This window comes from Hemicordylus capensis, chromosome 2 (genome assembly GCF_027244095.1).
Source record: "Hemicordylus capensis ecotype Gifberg chromosome 2, rHemCap1.1.pri, whole genome shotgun sequence".
NCBI lineage: Eukaryota > Metazoa > Chordata > Lepidosauria > Squamata > Cordylidae > Hemicordylus > Hemicordylus capensis.
In genome coordinates, this window is record NC_069658.1 from 398,617,457 (window position 1) to 398,633,618 (window position 16,162).

At 43.4% G+C, this 16,162-nt stretch overlaps 1 protein-coding gene across 1 annotated transcript in view; it reads left to right on the forward strand.

Annotated features, from left to right (window-relative positions):
- The window catches only part of FASN (fatty acid synthase), a 77,226-nt gene extending 62,014 nt beyond the window's left edge, over positions 1 to 15,212 (forward strand). The window contains exons 32-43 of the mRNA XM_053289680.1: positions 422 to 645; positions 1,780 to 1,981; positions 2,607 to 2,758; positions 3,349 to 3,440; positions 3,565 to 3,716; positions 3,954 to 4,196; positions 6,653 to 6,841; positions 7,699 to 7,920; positions 9,744 to 9,964; positions 10,390 to 10,488; positions 11,239 to 11,490; positions 13,598 to 15,212. Coding sequence (XP_053145655.1) covers positions 422 to 645; positions 1,780 to 1,981; positions 2,607 to 2,758; positions 3,349 to 3,440; positions 3,565 to 3,716; positions 3,954 to 4,196; positions 6,653 to 6,841; positions 7,699 to 7,920; positions 9,744 to 9,964; positions 10,390 to 10,488; positions 11,239 to 11,490; positions 13,598 to 13,735 — 2,186 coding nt within the window. The 3' untranslated portion in view covers positions 13,736 to 15,212. The remainder of the gene's footprint in view (positions 1 to 421; positions 646 to 1,779; positions 1,982 to 2,606; positions 2,759 to 3,348; positions 3,441 to 3,564; positions 3,717 to 3,953; positions 4,197 to 6,652; positions 6,842 to 7,698; positions 7,921 to 9,743; positions 9,965 to 10,389; positions 10,489 to 11,238; positions 11,491 to 13,597) is intronic.
- The last annotated feature ends 950 nt before the right edge of the window (positions 15,213 to 16,162 follow it).

The following is a 16,162-nucleotide window of genomic DNA, read 5'->3' on the forward strand; positions in this document are numbered from 1 at the left end:
CTGGTCTCCTAAGGCAAATTGCTCATGTCACTTCAGTTAAGTCCAGTAGACTTTTTAAAATAGTAAAACTCTTTTAACAGTAGACTCTTTGAAAATTACCACTTTATTAAGCTTCCCTTTGACTCTTAAGGCTGGTTCTCACGATTGCAGCAGTCTGTTAAAGAAAAAGCAGACATCCCAGCAGTACACTCTCGCAGAGCATGTCATGTGAACTCAGGATTTCTTGCCAATCTCTGGATGGACTGCATAAACATTAAACCAACACTGAAAACCCAAGTTCAAATCCTAGACTATCTCGGTTTAAATGTCAGATTTTTGCAGTGCCACCTAGAGATCAGCAAAAAATCCTTCCAGTCCAAAAATATGGTTTTGCGGGAAAAGATATCATGCAGCATATTGGATTGTGTCTTGTTTTTCCTAGGCATGGCCCTTTTCCTAAAGAATGTAGCTTTCCATGGGATCCTACTAGATGCCATTTTCGAGGAGGGAAACAGAGAGTGGGAGATAGTATCAGACCTACTTAAGAAGGGCATAAAAGATGGTGTGGTAAAACCTCTGCACACTACGGTCTTCAACAAAGAAGAGGTAGAAGCTGCCTTCAGATATATGGCACAAGGGAAGCACATTGGAAAAGTCGTGATAAAGGTATGGGTGGTAGATTTTTCTATTATGATTCAAAACTGCTGAGAGTATAAATTGCACTGGAGAAGCATAAGGAATGATAGTAACAACTGTCTTTGCAAGGAAGGAGAAAGAGAAGGGGGAAGTAGACTTTACAGGTTTTAAAAACTACTAGTATTGAATTTAATCCATGTTGAGTTTAATCTGATTTAGCCCAGAACTGAGCTGCAATGCCCAGAATTGAGCTGCAATACTAAAACTACTAGTATTGAATTTAATCCATGTTGAGTTCAATCTGATTTAGCCCAGAACTGAGTTGCAATGCCTTCATTTAAAATATCTGGGAATCAGATTAGGAACTACCAGAGGCTGTGCTTGAGCCATTTAAGTCACAACACTTTGGAGAGGGACAAGTATTCTCACTAAAACTATCATACAAAAATGAGGAGGGGCAGAAATCTCAGGATGTCCCTGTATTGTGGGTGATCACTGTTGCTCTATGCAGACTGAACTCTCCAGCCCTTACACCTACCCTTGCCTCTTCCTGCCTCCTGCTTTAGTCCAATTTGCCAGGAGCCCTGCCAGATGGGGATTTCACTTTGGAAGGGCAAGTGTGTGTTCTCATATCCAGATTTACGTTGAAGTCCCTGCGAGCTTTCGGGGAGCACTCCATACATGATTTGGGTTTTTCATTGCACATTGGAGCTGATCCGATGTATGACCAGGGTAAAAAAATTCCACTTCTTGCATCAGGTTTTTGGGCAAATTCAAAATACCCAATATGCCCCATAACTTGCAGTATTTCACCCCTCTTAATCCCACAGTAAAGCCTGCGGTCTGGGAAGGGCCCAGGCACAAAAGGTTACTGCATGTTACCAGCTGGTTCCACTTTTATTTTTCTTGCACCAATCCACAGCTTGTGAAATTGCACTTCTGTATGGTCGGAATGTGCAATTCTGTGTTTCTTGATGGTATTTAAGAAGCAATTATCTTGCTATGAGCAAGTAGCCCCAACATATCTTTACCTGAGACAGCGCAGGAAGGAAAGTTTGAGATAGCCTTTTTGGCATGACCTAACCCACAGCTATATAAGCAAAAGATGTGCATCAGTTTTACCCCGTTAGCCTACTTAATGGCTTGTCTGTACAATTAATGCAGGTCCATGAAGAAGAGAAGAAATATCCCATAAAGGAAGTTAAATTATCCCAGCTCCCTGCCATCTCTCGAACTTCTTGCCCACCTAACAAGTCATATATCATCACAGGAGGCCTTGGAGGATTTGGGCTGGAGCTAGCTCAATGGCTAGTTGAAAGAGGAGCAAAAAATCTTGTACTGACGTCTCGTTCTGGCATCCGAACTGGTAAGCTGAGAACGAAAATCAATGAGCGAGGAAGGCTGAGTCTGGGAGTGGTAATCACGAAACTCTGCCAGTATATGAAGGATCTAGGAGTGTGGGCTTAGGTTTTTAATTGTTTTTAATAAAAGCTGGACTGGTATTCATGTGGAAGCTTGAAAGAGAATTGTGTTGCATCCAAGTTGAATAGTGCTACTAAAATAAGTTAGCAAGGTGCATGAGAATAAAGCCACATAAGATTGGCAAAGTATTAACCAAGAAGAGAGATGATGCAAGACTTTTGTTAAGAAAACTTGAGATGAGTTTTCTGTTCAAGCAGTTACAAAGATATTTTGCACCTTTTTGATAAGACACAGACTTCTAAGCATGCAGCACACACACGCATGCACACGCGCGCACACACACACACACACACACAACCTACCCATAAATGGAGTTCTAAATAGAATCAGATCATGAAATGCAGAATCATGAATGTAGTTGCTAACTATATCAAACCCTAATCTCTAGCAAATAGGACTAGCATTGTTGGGGAAGGACTATGGCAAATGATAGGAGAAAAACACACAGCAGGTATTTTGAACTTGTGTTTTTGTATGTCTCTCTCATTCTGAATTATCTTACTCTGCAGGTTACCAGGCCAAACGAGTCCAAGAATGGAAGCAGCTGGGAGTTGAAGTTCTAGTGTCAACCAGTGATGTCGGGACTCTGGAGGGGACACAACATTTAATAAAAGAAGCTTCACAGCTTGGGCCAGTTGGGGGCATCTTCAACTTGGCTATGGTGAGTTAGGATCTTGGTGACAAGAAGTGTTTAGGATCAAAGTGACTGCCATGGTTTCTTCTCTGCAAGGGCAATCCATATAGATTGAAGCTGGGCCAAGCTAACTAGTTGAGGTTAGTTTTCATCCGCAGTTTTTTCCTGACAGACTTAGAAACAAGAAGTTATCATCCTGTCATTCCACATTGTCCATGTTCCCTGGGCAGCAGCATCCTGGTGGGAGCTGGGGAGTTGGATTTTGGATTGTGACATATGGTTCAGCCCCTCTACTGAGCAAAGAGAAGTTGACATCAAATAAAGTTTCACCCTAAATCTTGAGGTCAACAGGCAATCTGGAGAGAGAAGTATAGAAGGGAAAAGAGAGGTCTCAGGTAGAATCTGGGGAGATGTACTATTAATTTTCACACTGTAAATTTGTAAAACAGGCAGTGTATAAGTGGAGCATGTCTGTCCTCATCCTGAAGAAATATTAGTTTGCATTTCAAAGTTATCTTGGCTTGATATCTTACTCCAGTACTATTGCTTTGAGATGGGAGCAAGATATGTATTCCTGACTGGGGAAATATGAAAGTATTCATTATGGTTTCCGACAGGTCCTGAAAGATGCCATGCTGGAAAACCAGACCTCCGAACTTTTCCTTGAAGTCAACAAACCCAAGTATCTAGGCACACTGAATCTGGACCAGTAAGTGTCATGTGGAGGATGCGCTAGAGCTGCTGTTCGGCTTCATGGCCTTGAAGTGAGGCAAGGGAAGGATCTTCATTCAAATCAGTAACAAACTGCCTTCCCCTGTGTTGTTCTGCTTTAGGGTGACTCGTCAAAAGTGTACAGAATTGGATTACTTTGTGGCTTTCTCTTCAGTAAGCTGCGGAAGAGGAAATGCCGGGCAGAGTAACTATGGCTTTGCCAACTCTACCATGGAGCGCATCTGTGAACAGCGACGGCATGATGGGCTTCCAGGTAATTGTGCCATTCTTCTAGTCCCAAAGAATATGGGACTAGATTGTGTACAAAGAATCTATACAAAGAAACAAATAAGAATAAATATATCCAGAACGAAGCTCATGCTCTCTGATGCCTCCTGCGTACTACCAAATTTTTGTGCTCAGAACTGACAATGTACTCTTGCTATTTCTTTCAGCTTCCTGCTGGCATCTCCTCTATAACAGATCATGTATTCTGTCTTTCCCTCGCCAGGTCTAGCTGTACAGTGGGGTGCTATTGGTGATGTGGGTATCGTCTTGGAGACAATGGGCAGTAATGATACTGTGGTTGGTGGAACGCTGCCCCAAAGGATCAGCTCCTGCTTGGAAGTCCTAGACCACTTCCTCAATCAGCCTCACCCTGTCATGTCCAGTTTTGTCCTGGCAGAAAAAGTGGTGACAAGAAGCAATGAGGGTAGCCAGCGAGACCTTGTAGAAGCTGTTGCTCACATTCTTGGTAAATATGACTGTGAACAGAGGTGTTGTTGTTTACATATTTATACCCTGCAGTTTCCATTACTAAAATAATGGCCAAGGCAGTTCAGAAAAGCACAACAAAAACATAATAAAACTGTAACAAGAATTCAGACAGCATTCAAACAATCAATCAAATCAGTTAAAACAGCAAGAATTTGTCAGCTATCAGGCAAGTGAAAGGCCTCCTGAAATAAAAACATTTCAATGCAGCAACAGAAAGTCAACAAAGAGGGGCCAAAATGGACTTCCCCAGGGAGGAAATTCCAAAGCCTAGACGTGAGCACAAAAAATGCCCTCTTCTGCATCTTAGTCATGCATACCTTGGATATTGGAGGGTAATGGACATGAGCCTCCCCAACACATCTCAACAGAAGGGCAGATTTGAATGAGAGAAGATGGTTGTTTGGGTATCCCAGTCAATAGGCTGGTAATTTTACCATATTAATGGTATGTATAAAGTCTTCATTAAGAATTTGCAATTGTTGAACAACCACCTTGACAGACATTGAGTTTAAGCTGTTTACTATCCTGACCAATCTCAGCTACTCCAGGTGTTTACATTGAATCTATCCAAATCACTGCTACTCTAGACAGCTCATACTTTGTGGCCACAGTCTTTCCAGTGGTGGCCCTATATTCTCTCTGCATATATATATAGATGGCCCTCGTTATCCACAGTCCCAGCACCTGTGGTTTCGCATATCCATGGTTGGACTATATAGTGATGAAGCCAGGCAAACCTGGCTTATAGGCGTGGGGTGGAGACAAATCAACAAGCATCTAATTTTTTTTATAACAAGGAAGTTTACTTTTAGTGGGGGGATTGTTCAGTTAAAACATTTCTTTTACAGAAAGAAAGAAAAATACAAACTCAAAACAGTTACTTACAGAGCAGGTCAGGGAAAATAAAAAGCTGGAGAAACATAATCACTACCTGGCTCTATATTGGTCCTTACTCAGAGTCCTCCTGTACTTTCTTTCTTCTCAACTTCGGGCTTGCTGGGCAGACTCTGTTTTGATTATGGCACAGGTCTGGGGCTCAATCCAGCCTGGCTTTTCCTTTTCTTCCAATGATTTCAGCTAGAAGGTTTATCTTCTTCTTGCTAGATGCTCACTCTCTGCATGGATTCACTGGATTCACCCACCAGACTTCCAGACTCTCTTCCTTCTTCTGCAACCTCCTGCTCTGACTTGCTCCAGCAGACTCTCTTGACTTCTCCTTCCAGGACTCTCTGATTTCCTTCTGTAAACACTCCTAAAATATATATACAGTTTCTCTGGCCCATCAGTTTCTCAGCCCAGCCAATCAGAACAAACAAAAAATTCCCTCCATTTCTAAAAATCTCTTTCCCCCCAAAAAAATCAACTGTCAAAATGCTAAACCAAATGTGAAATAAGAAATAACTTTTGACCCCGCACAGAGACCAGCCAACATTGTATACGTATGTACAATGGAGAAGAGGTTTGTGCCTCATTCCTTCACAGGTGGCAAGAAAAGGCTTAGAGCTTTCAGAGTGGGAATGTATAGTGCTGACAGGGACTGCTGTTTTAATTCTTGTTACTGTTTAAGATAACAATATATAAGAGTATTGACCAGTTTGTTGATGCTACCATTGCTGTGAAGTGTATACAGATATTTCTATAGAATGGACAAAACATTTAGGAAGAGCGGAGGAATTTGACTGAAGATATTGAAACAATTTTTCTGCAGTTGCATTATTGTATTAATATTTTGCTATTCCAAAAAAGCATGTGAAGGTGGACATCACCTAGAGAGATGCTATGTCAGCAAAGCAAAGCCTGTAAACAAATCTATAAATAGTAGTGTGCACGGACCAGTCCGGGGCCATAGAAAAGGACTCCCGACCGGTCCGGAATTCCGGCGGGGGGGAGGTGTCTTTAAGGGGGGGTGGTAGTACTTACCCCCCCCCGCTCTTCCCCCTCCGGCGCTGGACTTTCCAAAAACGTTCTTGGGGCGGCAGAGTTCCTCCCTGCCGCCCCTGCCCCCGTCGTTGTCTGCAAAGGGTTAAAGTAGAAAAAGCTGGTGGCGCACATGTGCCCTTCACAGCGCATGCACTCTTCTTTGCTGCTGGCATGCGCACGCGCCACATACATACATGTGGTGTGCGCGCGCCAGCGGCGAAAACAAGCAAGCGCGCCGCAAAGGGCACATGCGCGCCACCAGCTTTTTCTACTTTAACCCTTTGCAGACAACGACGGGGGCAGGGGCGGCAGGGAGGAACTCTGCCGCCCCAAGAATGTTTTTGGAAAGTCCAGCGCCGGAGGGGGAAGAGCGGGGGGGGGAGTACTACTGCCCCCCCTTGAAGACACTCCCCCCAGTACCAGACCACGCCTCCGTGGTTCCGTGCACATCCCTATCTATAAACAGCAAGAAGGGGGTTGATCATATATTAAATATGTATTTTTCCCCCTCAGGTGTTCGTGATGTGAACAGTCTGAATGCTGACACCTCACTGGCTGATCTTGGTCTGGATTCCTTGATGGGGGTAGAAGTACGCCAAACCCTGGAGAGGGACTATGATATTGTCATGCCAATGAGAGACGTCAGATTGCTCACCATTAACAAACTACGGGAACTTTCTTCCAAGCCTGGGACCACAGAAAGTAAGTGGGTCCAGCCAGACAGAGCCTGCCCTACTTTGGCTTTGTGACACAGATGTGTGATGAAAGGCAAATTGGAAGTGAGGCCCAATCTTGCCATGTGGAGCCAGACTTCTCCACTGGCTCAGTCCTGTTGTGGGTGAGAGCAGCCTTCCTATGGCCAAAAGAAAGAGAGGTGTTGTACAGGTGAAACTCGGAAAATTAGAATATCATGCAAAAGTCCATTAATTTCAGTAATGCAAATTAAAAGGTGAAACTGATATATGAGACAGACGCATTACATGCAAAGCGAGATAAGTCAAGCCTTAATTTGTTATAATTGTGATGATCATGGCGTACAGCTCATGAAAACCCCAAATCCACAATCTCAGAAAATTAGAATATTACATGGAAGGCTATGGCACTGAAAGTGAATGTTTAATTCTTTCCTCCCATGCTTTTTCCCCAGTTAAATAAATCCTACAGTGCTTTAGTTCTGCAGAAGGAAAAAAGACAGGTATAGCACCTGTCTTTCTCCCCCATTATGGAAATAAGGAGTGCTGAGGGAGGGGATTTAGGTACAGAGGCTGCACAGGAGGAAAGGGTTAATTGTCCTCTGTTGGTGCCATAACCTTGATCCTAATTCTTCCCATCCCCTTGTCTGCTTTGGTCTAAAAGAAAAACCATGGGAGAGCCACAAACAGGATCTCCTGTACTATGTCTAATTTGGCCTTTATTTCCCCAGAAGTTTATATGTTAAAATACAAGCAAGGAAACTTTGTCTCCGTCTAGCCTAAACCCCTCTTTTTGTTCACCTTACTGATTGTGGCATTAATTGACCCTTTCCAATTTATCTGTGTCTTCTTGTTTGTTTATAATAGCATTATCCCATGAGACAAAAGGTGGTCAGGCTGAGCAATCCACAATGGACTTGAATAACCTGTTAGTTAATCCAGATGGACCCACCATCTTGCAACTCAATGAAGTGCAGAGCACAGAGCCTCCTCTCTTCCTCATTCACCCAATTGAGGGATCCCTCACAGTTTTCAACACCCTTGCCTCTAAGCTCAGCATACCCATCTATGGACTTCAGTGCACTAAAGGTAGTTCTGTTTGTGTTATTTGTCTAAACCACATGCATAATTGTCAGTAAAGCCTGAACTGGAGTAGGCCTTTCGCAAATATTCCACATTAATAAATGTGAACATGTTTTGTCTATGTAAATAAGAACATGCACGGGGAAGTCCCCAGGCCTAAATAAGTATCTGGTGATAATTAGCTGTTGTAATAATGCAAATATTATTTTGGGACAAAAACCTAAGCTATTACATTAATTCAGGACCAAAACAACATGTTCAAAGCAGACACAAGAGTTCCAAGAAGGCTGAAACTAGCCATGGAAATGGTCTTCTAAAATTATTTTCCTGAGGGCTGTTACTACCAAAATTTACCTTCTCATTTTTAAACGTTTCTGAAAACATGTAGCTGCTAGAAGGTTTGAAACCCCTTTTTCTATCCCGTTGGCACAAAGAAAATACTCGCCAAGTTGTTATTTGCTTGGCATATTTTTATTTCACACTACACAGAAGTCCCTGGGCGGTTCACAATCTAAAAACAACCATTAACACATTAACACGATAAAAACAATTCAAAATACAAATTAAAATCCAAAGCTTTAAAATGATAAACTAAAAGCCTGGTTTTAGGTCCTTCTTAAAAACATTCAGAGAAGGGGAGACTCTAATTCTTTTACTCTAGAAAACTGCATATTGCTATCAGCATACTGATAACACCGTGCACCAAATCCCCTGATGGTCTCTCCCAGCAATTTCATGTAGATGTTAAAAAGCATTGAAGATAGAATGGAGCCCTGGGGGACCCCCATACAATAACTCTTGGTTCTGAAGAGTGACAATCTCCAAGTGACACCATCTAGAACCAAGAGGTAGGAGTAGAACCACTGCAAAGCAGAGCCTTGCACTCCCAACCCCTTCAGGTGCTCCATGGTCGATGGTATCAAAAGCCGCTGAGAGATCCAAAAGGATCAACATAGTCACACTCCCCCTGTCTATTCCTAATTGGAGATCATCCAACAGGCCAACAAGGCCATCTCAACCCCACAGCCTGCCCAAAAGCCAGTCTGAAATAGATCCAGATAATCTGCTTCCTCCAAGACAACCTGGAGCTGAGACGCCACCACCCTCTCAATCACCTTGCCCAACCATGGGAGGCTGGGGACAGGCATATAATTGCCCAATTTTTCAGCATAATGGCTTATGCTTAAGCAATGTTGCTTCACAGATGTACTGAACTGTGACATTGGCACAGTCCAAGGATTCCCAGCAAAGCATAGTTTCTTCCAACCTTCCCATAACCTCTATAAACAGAGTATAGAAATCTACATGCCAACGAGCATGTGGTAAATTATAGAACTAATGTAATGTACTGTATATGGTAATTTTTCCTTTAAATCTCGAGGTTAGCTACTATATCTTGAGGTTAGCTTTTGCATTAAACACATACAAATCACTCTTGATTCTGTGGGAAACCCTTTAAACATGGGCAACAGATGACAAAGACTCCAGTAAAGAAGGTTGGGACTGAATGTAAACTAACCTCTATATCCCTCCTCCATAACTCCAGACCCTATTCTTCTGCTCTGATTCTAGCACGTCCATTAATGAAATCTCTTTTTTCACCCACCTTCTCCACTATTCTTGGCAAAAAGAGCCACATTCTAAAAGTAACATATTTCAACACTAGAAACAATTTTGCAGCTGTAGATTTATGAACATTTGCCTAGCTTATTTCAATTTTGGAATCTGGGGTTTCTGGTAGCAGAACTTAGCACAGGATTCTAGACATGATCCTGGTCTTCCATAGCCTGACTTTTCCCTAACTTTCCATCTTTGCTTCCTCTTCCTAGCTGCTCCTCTGGACAGTATACAGAGCCTGGCATCCTATTACATTGGCTGCATAAAACAAGTGCAGCCAGAAGGCCCCTATCGGATTTCTGGGTATTCCTTTGGTGCCTGTGTAGCCTTTGAAATGTGCTGTCAGCTACAAACTCAACAGAATCCCTCCCACTTGCCCAACAGCCTCTTCCTTCTTGATGGTTCCCACTCCTATGTAGCAGCACACACTCGGGTAAGAGATGCTTGGTGAATCAAAAAGAGCACACTTCCATATAGAAACAGCATGCAACCAGTCTGTAGATTGGCTATCATGCACATACACACATGCATTATGTTGCATGTACAAATGACATGTGAATTGCATGCTGGTGCTATTTCCCATTTAGCCAATTTCTGTAATGCGAGCTGAAGACTTAACCCACCCAGATTTTGCACCATTGTCTGGCACAGGGCTCTTTGGAATATACTGTGCCAAATCATGGCAATTAGATAATCTTATTTCCTCAAGCCATCTAGTTGTAAGTCAGTAATTATTGTTCCTCCTTTCTGGTTTGGGGGTTCTCTCAAACACCTTAGTCATCCAATCTCCAACACTATGCTAAAATTCTATCCTGTATCTAAGCATATTTGATGACAATTCATCGTCTCCTCTTCCAGATCTACCGAGCCAAACTAACCCCAGGTAATGAGGCTGAAGCAGAGACTGAAGCATTGTGTGCCTTTGTTCAGCCATTCACCACCATGGAGTACAATAAGGTAATGTTCTTTCACACTATCCGTAGCTGCAATACACACACACACACACACACACACACACACACGTAAAGTTGTGCCGTCAAGTCGATCCCGACTCCTGGCAACCACAGAGCCCTGTGGTTCTCTTTGGTAGAATGCACAGGAGGGGTTTACCGTTGCTATCTCCCACGCAGTATGAGATTATGCCTTTCAGCATCTTCCTGTATCGCTGCTGCCCGATATAGATGTTTCCCAAAGTCTGGGGAACATACCAGCGGGGATTCGAACCAGCAACCTCTTGCTCCCTGGGCAAGTTACTTATCTGCTGCGCCATTAAAGGGTAGATAGATAGATAGATAGATAATGTATATTTGCACAAAATTGTTTCCCTCTAGAAACTGTACCATGCCTTGGTCTTGTGCTGCCTTGGTCTTGAGCTGGTCTTGTGGTAGCAAGCATGACTTGTCCCCATAGCTAAGCAGGGTCCACCCTGGTTGCATCTGAATGGGAGACTTGATGTGTGAGCACTGCAGGATATTCCCCTCAGGGGATGAAGCCACTCTGGGAAGAGCAGAAGGTTTCAAGTTCCCGCCCTGGCAGCATCTCCAGGATAGGGCTGAGAGAGATTCCTGCCTGCAACCTTGGAAAAGCCACTGCCAGTCTGTGAAGACAATACTGAGCTAGATAGACCAATGGTCTGACTCAGTATATGGCAGTTTCCTATGTTCCTATGCCTTGTTGTGAAGTATTTCTATTTTTACTGTTTTGCAGTTGCTGGAAATTCTTCTGCCACTTCCATGCCTGGAAGCTCGTGTAAGGACTGCTGTGGGGCTGATAACTCAGAACCACAAAGACCTCAGCCATGAAGCACTCACTTTTGCTGCTGCTTCCTTTTACTACAAACTTAAGGCAGGAGATGAGTATGTACCAGAGTGCAAATACCGTGGAAATGTGACGCTACTGAAAGCAAAGACCCACAATGAGTATGGGGAAGGCCTTGGGGGAGACTACAAACTTTCAGAGGTTAGTTTCATGAACAGGTAGAACTCTGATTGCTGTGACTTTCTGTGACTTTTCACACAGTACAGTTGCTCCTGCCAAAGCAACTCAAGATGCAATCCTGCATCCAATTGTGTGTGTTGAAATTTCTTGGAAAGCAATAAAACTCATCTGCATAAGCTGCCATCAGCTGTCTCCCACTGAAAGCTGTTTAAGACTTAACAGCTTGCTCTATTCTAGGCAAGCCCAATTTCCAAAGAAAAGGCAAAAGTAGAAAATTGTTGCGTGATCTTGGAGAAATTTCCAAGAGAAACTTAACAGCTTTTTCAAGAATTAATCGGCATATCTCCAGGAAGGCAATTCTGCAAGTAGCCACTTCAGGGGCAAAAGGCAGCTTTGGGGACAACTTTCAGTAGAAAAACGGAGCACTGGGAAACAGTTGATTTCTCCAACCCTGACTGCTGCAGTCCCAATCAGGACTGGTTTTTTGTTTAGTTTTTGTTTTTAAAGAGGAGGTACTTCTGGTTGAAAGCACACTTCTTAAAAGCATGTTGCGTGCACATCTAGTGGGGTGTTCAGATGAACCACTACAAGTACGGCTGGCACAAACCACCAGTTCTGGTGAGCACACACTTCTGGAGTGAGACACAAATTCAGCTCCTTTTGTGACATGTAAACGCAACACTTCCAAGTTCACATATCACAATGAGTTGAATTTGTGGTTCATGCCGGGAGTGTGTGCTCGCCAAAATTTGAGGTTTGTGACAGATGTACATACAGCAAATCATCTGAACTCATCCCTAGAGTCACCTGACCCCACCCCTGGCTGTTGAAATGACTGATACAAGGGTGGCGCCACCAGAAGTGCTCTAACCTCCGGACCTTGGGGACCTGATCCGGTCCTCCAAGGTCCAGGGAGGCCTCCAAATGGCCTGGGCCCTCCAGCAGCTACCCTGCACCTGCCCCACCAAACCTCCATTATGTTGTTTGTGCCAGGGCCAAGGGGTGGCTGTGGGGGAGGAACAGAGCAGTCCTTCTCCCCTCTCCCCCCTTTCCTGGTGGGAGCAAAGGCCAAACCAATGCTGAGCTAGCGTCTTTTTCCAATTGTGAGGCGCGCCTGCTCAGTGGAGATCATCGCAAACCCATGATCTCATGGACTTGCGATTATCTCTCAATTGCAGAGGTGCGCCCCGCAGTTGGAAAAAGACGCTGGCTCGAATGGATGCTCTACCCCCCACCAGGAGAGGAGGGGAGAAGGACTGCTCCGCGGAGGTTTGGCAATGGGCCACCCAAAGGAGACTTGGGGGGGCTCATGGCTGGGTGGTCCAAGCAACCAAACTACTTAGATACACCCCTGGGAGCCACCCTGGTACAAATGGGTTCAAAGAACCCAGGCCATTGCGCTCAGGGGCCGTGCCCCAGCCACAGCCCCTACTCCTGATGTCAGACACAGGGGGCATAGTTTTGCTCGCAAAAGGGGCCACGTGCCCCGTTTGTGAGCAAAATCCAGCCAGCGCTGCGTTCACAGCATGGCCGGGGGAGCTGTTGGTAGTGGGTTGAACCGGGGTTCCTGCTGTCCTCCCTAAATTACTGGACTAATAATCATACTAAAAAGATTATGGTTCATGTAAACAATGTACAGAAAACTTATTAGCCAAAGGGATAACTGACACAAAACTCCTCACTTTCCTACAAACCTCCTCTCCAATGATTTCTCAGTTTGAATAACAAATAGTAGGGGATCTTTATCTCCCTCTTGCCACAGCCACAACATCCTGCTCATTTGTAGCTCTGTTGTAGCCTTCTCAACCTGTAATGTAACTACAAACATACACAATACTCCCTGACTTGATTTTCTGTCAGTGATTCCCTGGCCTTTTAAGTAAAAGGAGCAATTCAAGATCTAGTTTGGTAGATTATGGGGATGATTCTCCTGGTTTTTAATGGGAACCTTAGGCCTTGCTTGACATGTCTTCAATTGTGATTGATTTTAAAACACCCTGGAAGTTAATGTTTAAAGTATTTAAAGAAGCAGAGGGAATACATTCTCAGATTACTCTGTCTCGTGACTGAGCAGACAGAAAGCATGCAGATCCATATTTTGTATGTAATGTTCCATGTCTCTTTGCAGGTTTGTAATGGAAAGGTATTTGTCCACATTGTTGAAGGAGACCATCGCACCTTACTGGAAGGAAGTGGTGTCGAGTCAATTATTCGGATCATTCACAGCTCACTAGCAGAGCCTCGGGTCAGTGTTCGAGAGGGTTAGATACTTCAGAAACTCTACTGTCACTGGCAGAGAGAATTCAGTGCTAATCCTTATGACAACCCCAAGGAACTCTTCCTGTAATCTACCATATCATCTGCTCTGAAGCCAGATCTAGGAAGTCCCACTGACCAGCATCAACTCTCTTCAGTGCAATGACATTATCGTTGCACTATTGCACAGACCTACATTGATGGCAAGAATTTACACTATTTGGCAGTATGAAAAAAAAATCTTAGGAGCAGGCTCTTTTTTTTTTGTCTTGTGCTATGTATTGTATTGTATTGTATTATTGTCTAGAAGTATTCCAAAGGATAAGTGAAACTAACCAAGCCTAGTGAGCAAAGAGGGAAGCTGCAACTGATTTTGGAGACACATTTGTCTGTGAAGAGTCAGCCTGTAGCAGTATCAGAAAGTTAATTCAACTGAGGCTTTTTGTAACTATTATTTCTAATTTGAAATATTTTAGATATTTATTGCATTGTTCCTTTGCTAGAGGCTCCCAGTTTTAATTTAGCATTGACTAAATGAAATTGATAAAATATTCCATTACGGAGTTGTTGTTTTTTCCTTGCCAACCAAAATTCATCTTTTGAACTTTGTGGTCATTTGCGGTGGAAGATTGTTCACAATATTCTGTAGAGTGTTCCCTTTCTCTGTAGAGGGGTGAAGTTGATTCTGCTTGATGAGACTCTGATCCAAGGGACTGGTGGTCTTGAGGCACAGACAATGTGTGCTTCGTAGCAGAAGTTGGGATCAAAACATCCGGCATCTATCCGGGGAATACAGACTAGGTTTCTGTGCTGCCCACCCTAATTGCCTTCCCAAATATCCACATACTTTCAAAGCAGCTTCTTCATTCCCCTATTTGTAACTTGAAGGATTTGCTGTGATTCCGATTTCGCAGGGCGTCTTGTTGACAAGAACCCAGTTTAACTGTCACAGCTGAACTACCCCACCCCCTGCCACTTTTTTAAAAAAAGCTCTCCAGTGGCTATCAATATCTCCCTAAAGCCCCTTTGTAAAACAAAGACAAAACCCTGGAATTTAGTAAGCCTTTTCTTGCCTCTTCTGTGTTGGATATGCTTGTAGGGAATCAACACATCTTTGCTGCACCAATGATACGGAGGAGATCCATTGAGCAACCAGCATTAGGTAGACTTGCTGTGCCTCTCCAAACTGCTTAGAACCCAGTTTACTTGCTGGATGATCTTACCAGTATTGGGGCATAGCCACTGGACACACTTTCCATACTTGCTGGGAACTAGATGGCTAAGTCATCCTCTGTGGACAAGTAGCTGGATGATTGGTGTTAGTTTTTAATTTTAAGGGAAAAAATTCCTTTGTGAAATCTGAAGTGTAAAATGAAATCATTTTCAGATGAATCCTATTTTCTTCATTTTTATGTTCCTTTGGTGAAAAAGCTCTGGAGTGTCTTTCTTCTTTGGCTCTCCTGGAATTAAATGCAACTTAAACTCTGCCTGGCTTTTCTTGTCTATTATTTCTATAATATTTGCATCTCAACTTTTACTTGAATTTTCTATTTCTTTATGGAGAAGTAATGCCTAACCTCCTTCAGTTTAATACAGCTTAGAGGTTGCAATAAGCTTAATTCCTGAATGGGCTGTGGCTTCCTCTAACTTTGAGTACTGGCTACAATACTACACAACTGGAAACCATTCCAGTTAGTGGAAATCATTAACCACTCTTATATCTTCCTCTAAGTACTGGGTTTGTTTGTTTGTTTTAGGAGCTCATTATTACCTTCATTTCCCCATCTAGAATATGGGGCAGCCTGCCACACAGAGCAAGTTTCAGGACAGTCAATGCAAAACATGAAAACTACTGTTAAATGTTAAGTTAGTGGCTCACATACAGTGCAGCCGCCAATCCAAGAATGATCCACATGATCATTCTGTGCCTCTCTGGACTGTGTTTTTGCTCCTGCTGAACTCAGGGAGGCTCTAATGTTATTATTGAATGCATCATTGCTGTAGTGACAAGCCTCTTATTATTCCCAGTGGGAAAAGGGTTGCGGCAGCACTAATGCAATCTTTAGGAGCCACAGAGGCTCTGAGCTTGGTAGGAGTGAGAATACAGTTTGCACTCTCATGGAGCCAGTGTGGGCAGACCCTCCTTCCCATAAGTAGCACACTACAATGTATGTAAACCACCATTTAAGCCAGCAACACTGAAGTAGAAAAGAATCAGCTATGTTTGAACGGGAAATTAGTATAATAGCATTTGCTTTTTTCTTCTTCTTCCAGCAAAGAAGTTATTCATCCAGAAGTATAAACTTTACCTTGTCCCTTGTAACCCATTACCTAATTGCTGAATGGAGCTGCTTAAATAAATAACACAGGAGAGCTTGTATTGCATTCAAGCTCCTCCTACTAGCTTATTTGTCCTGACAGGGAGCGAGTAGCCGGC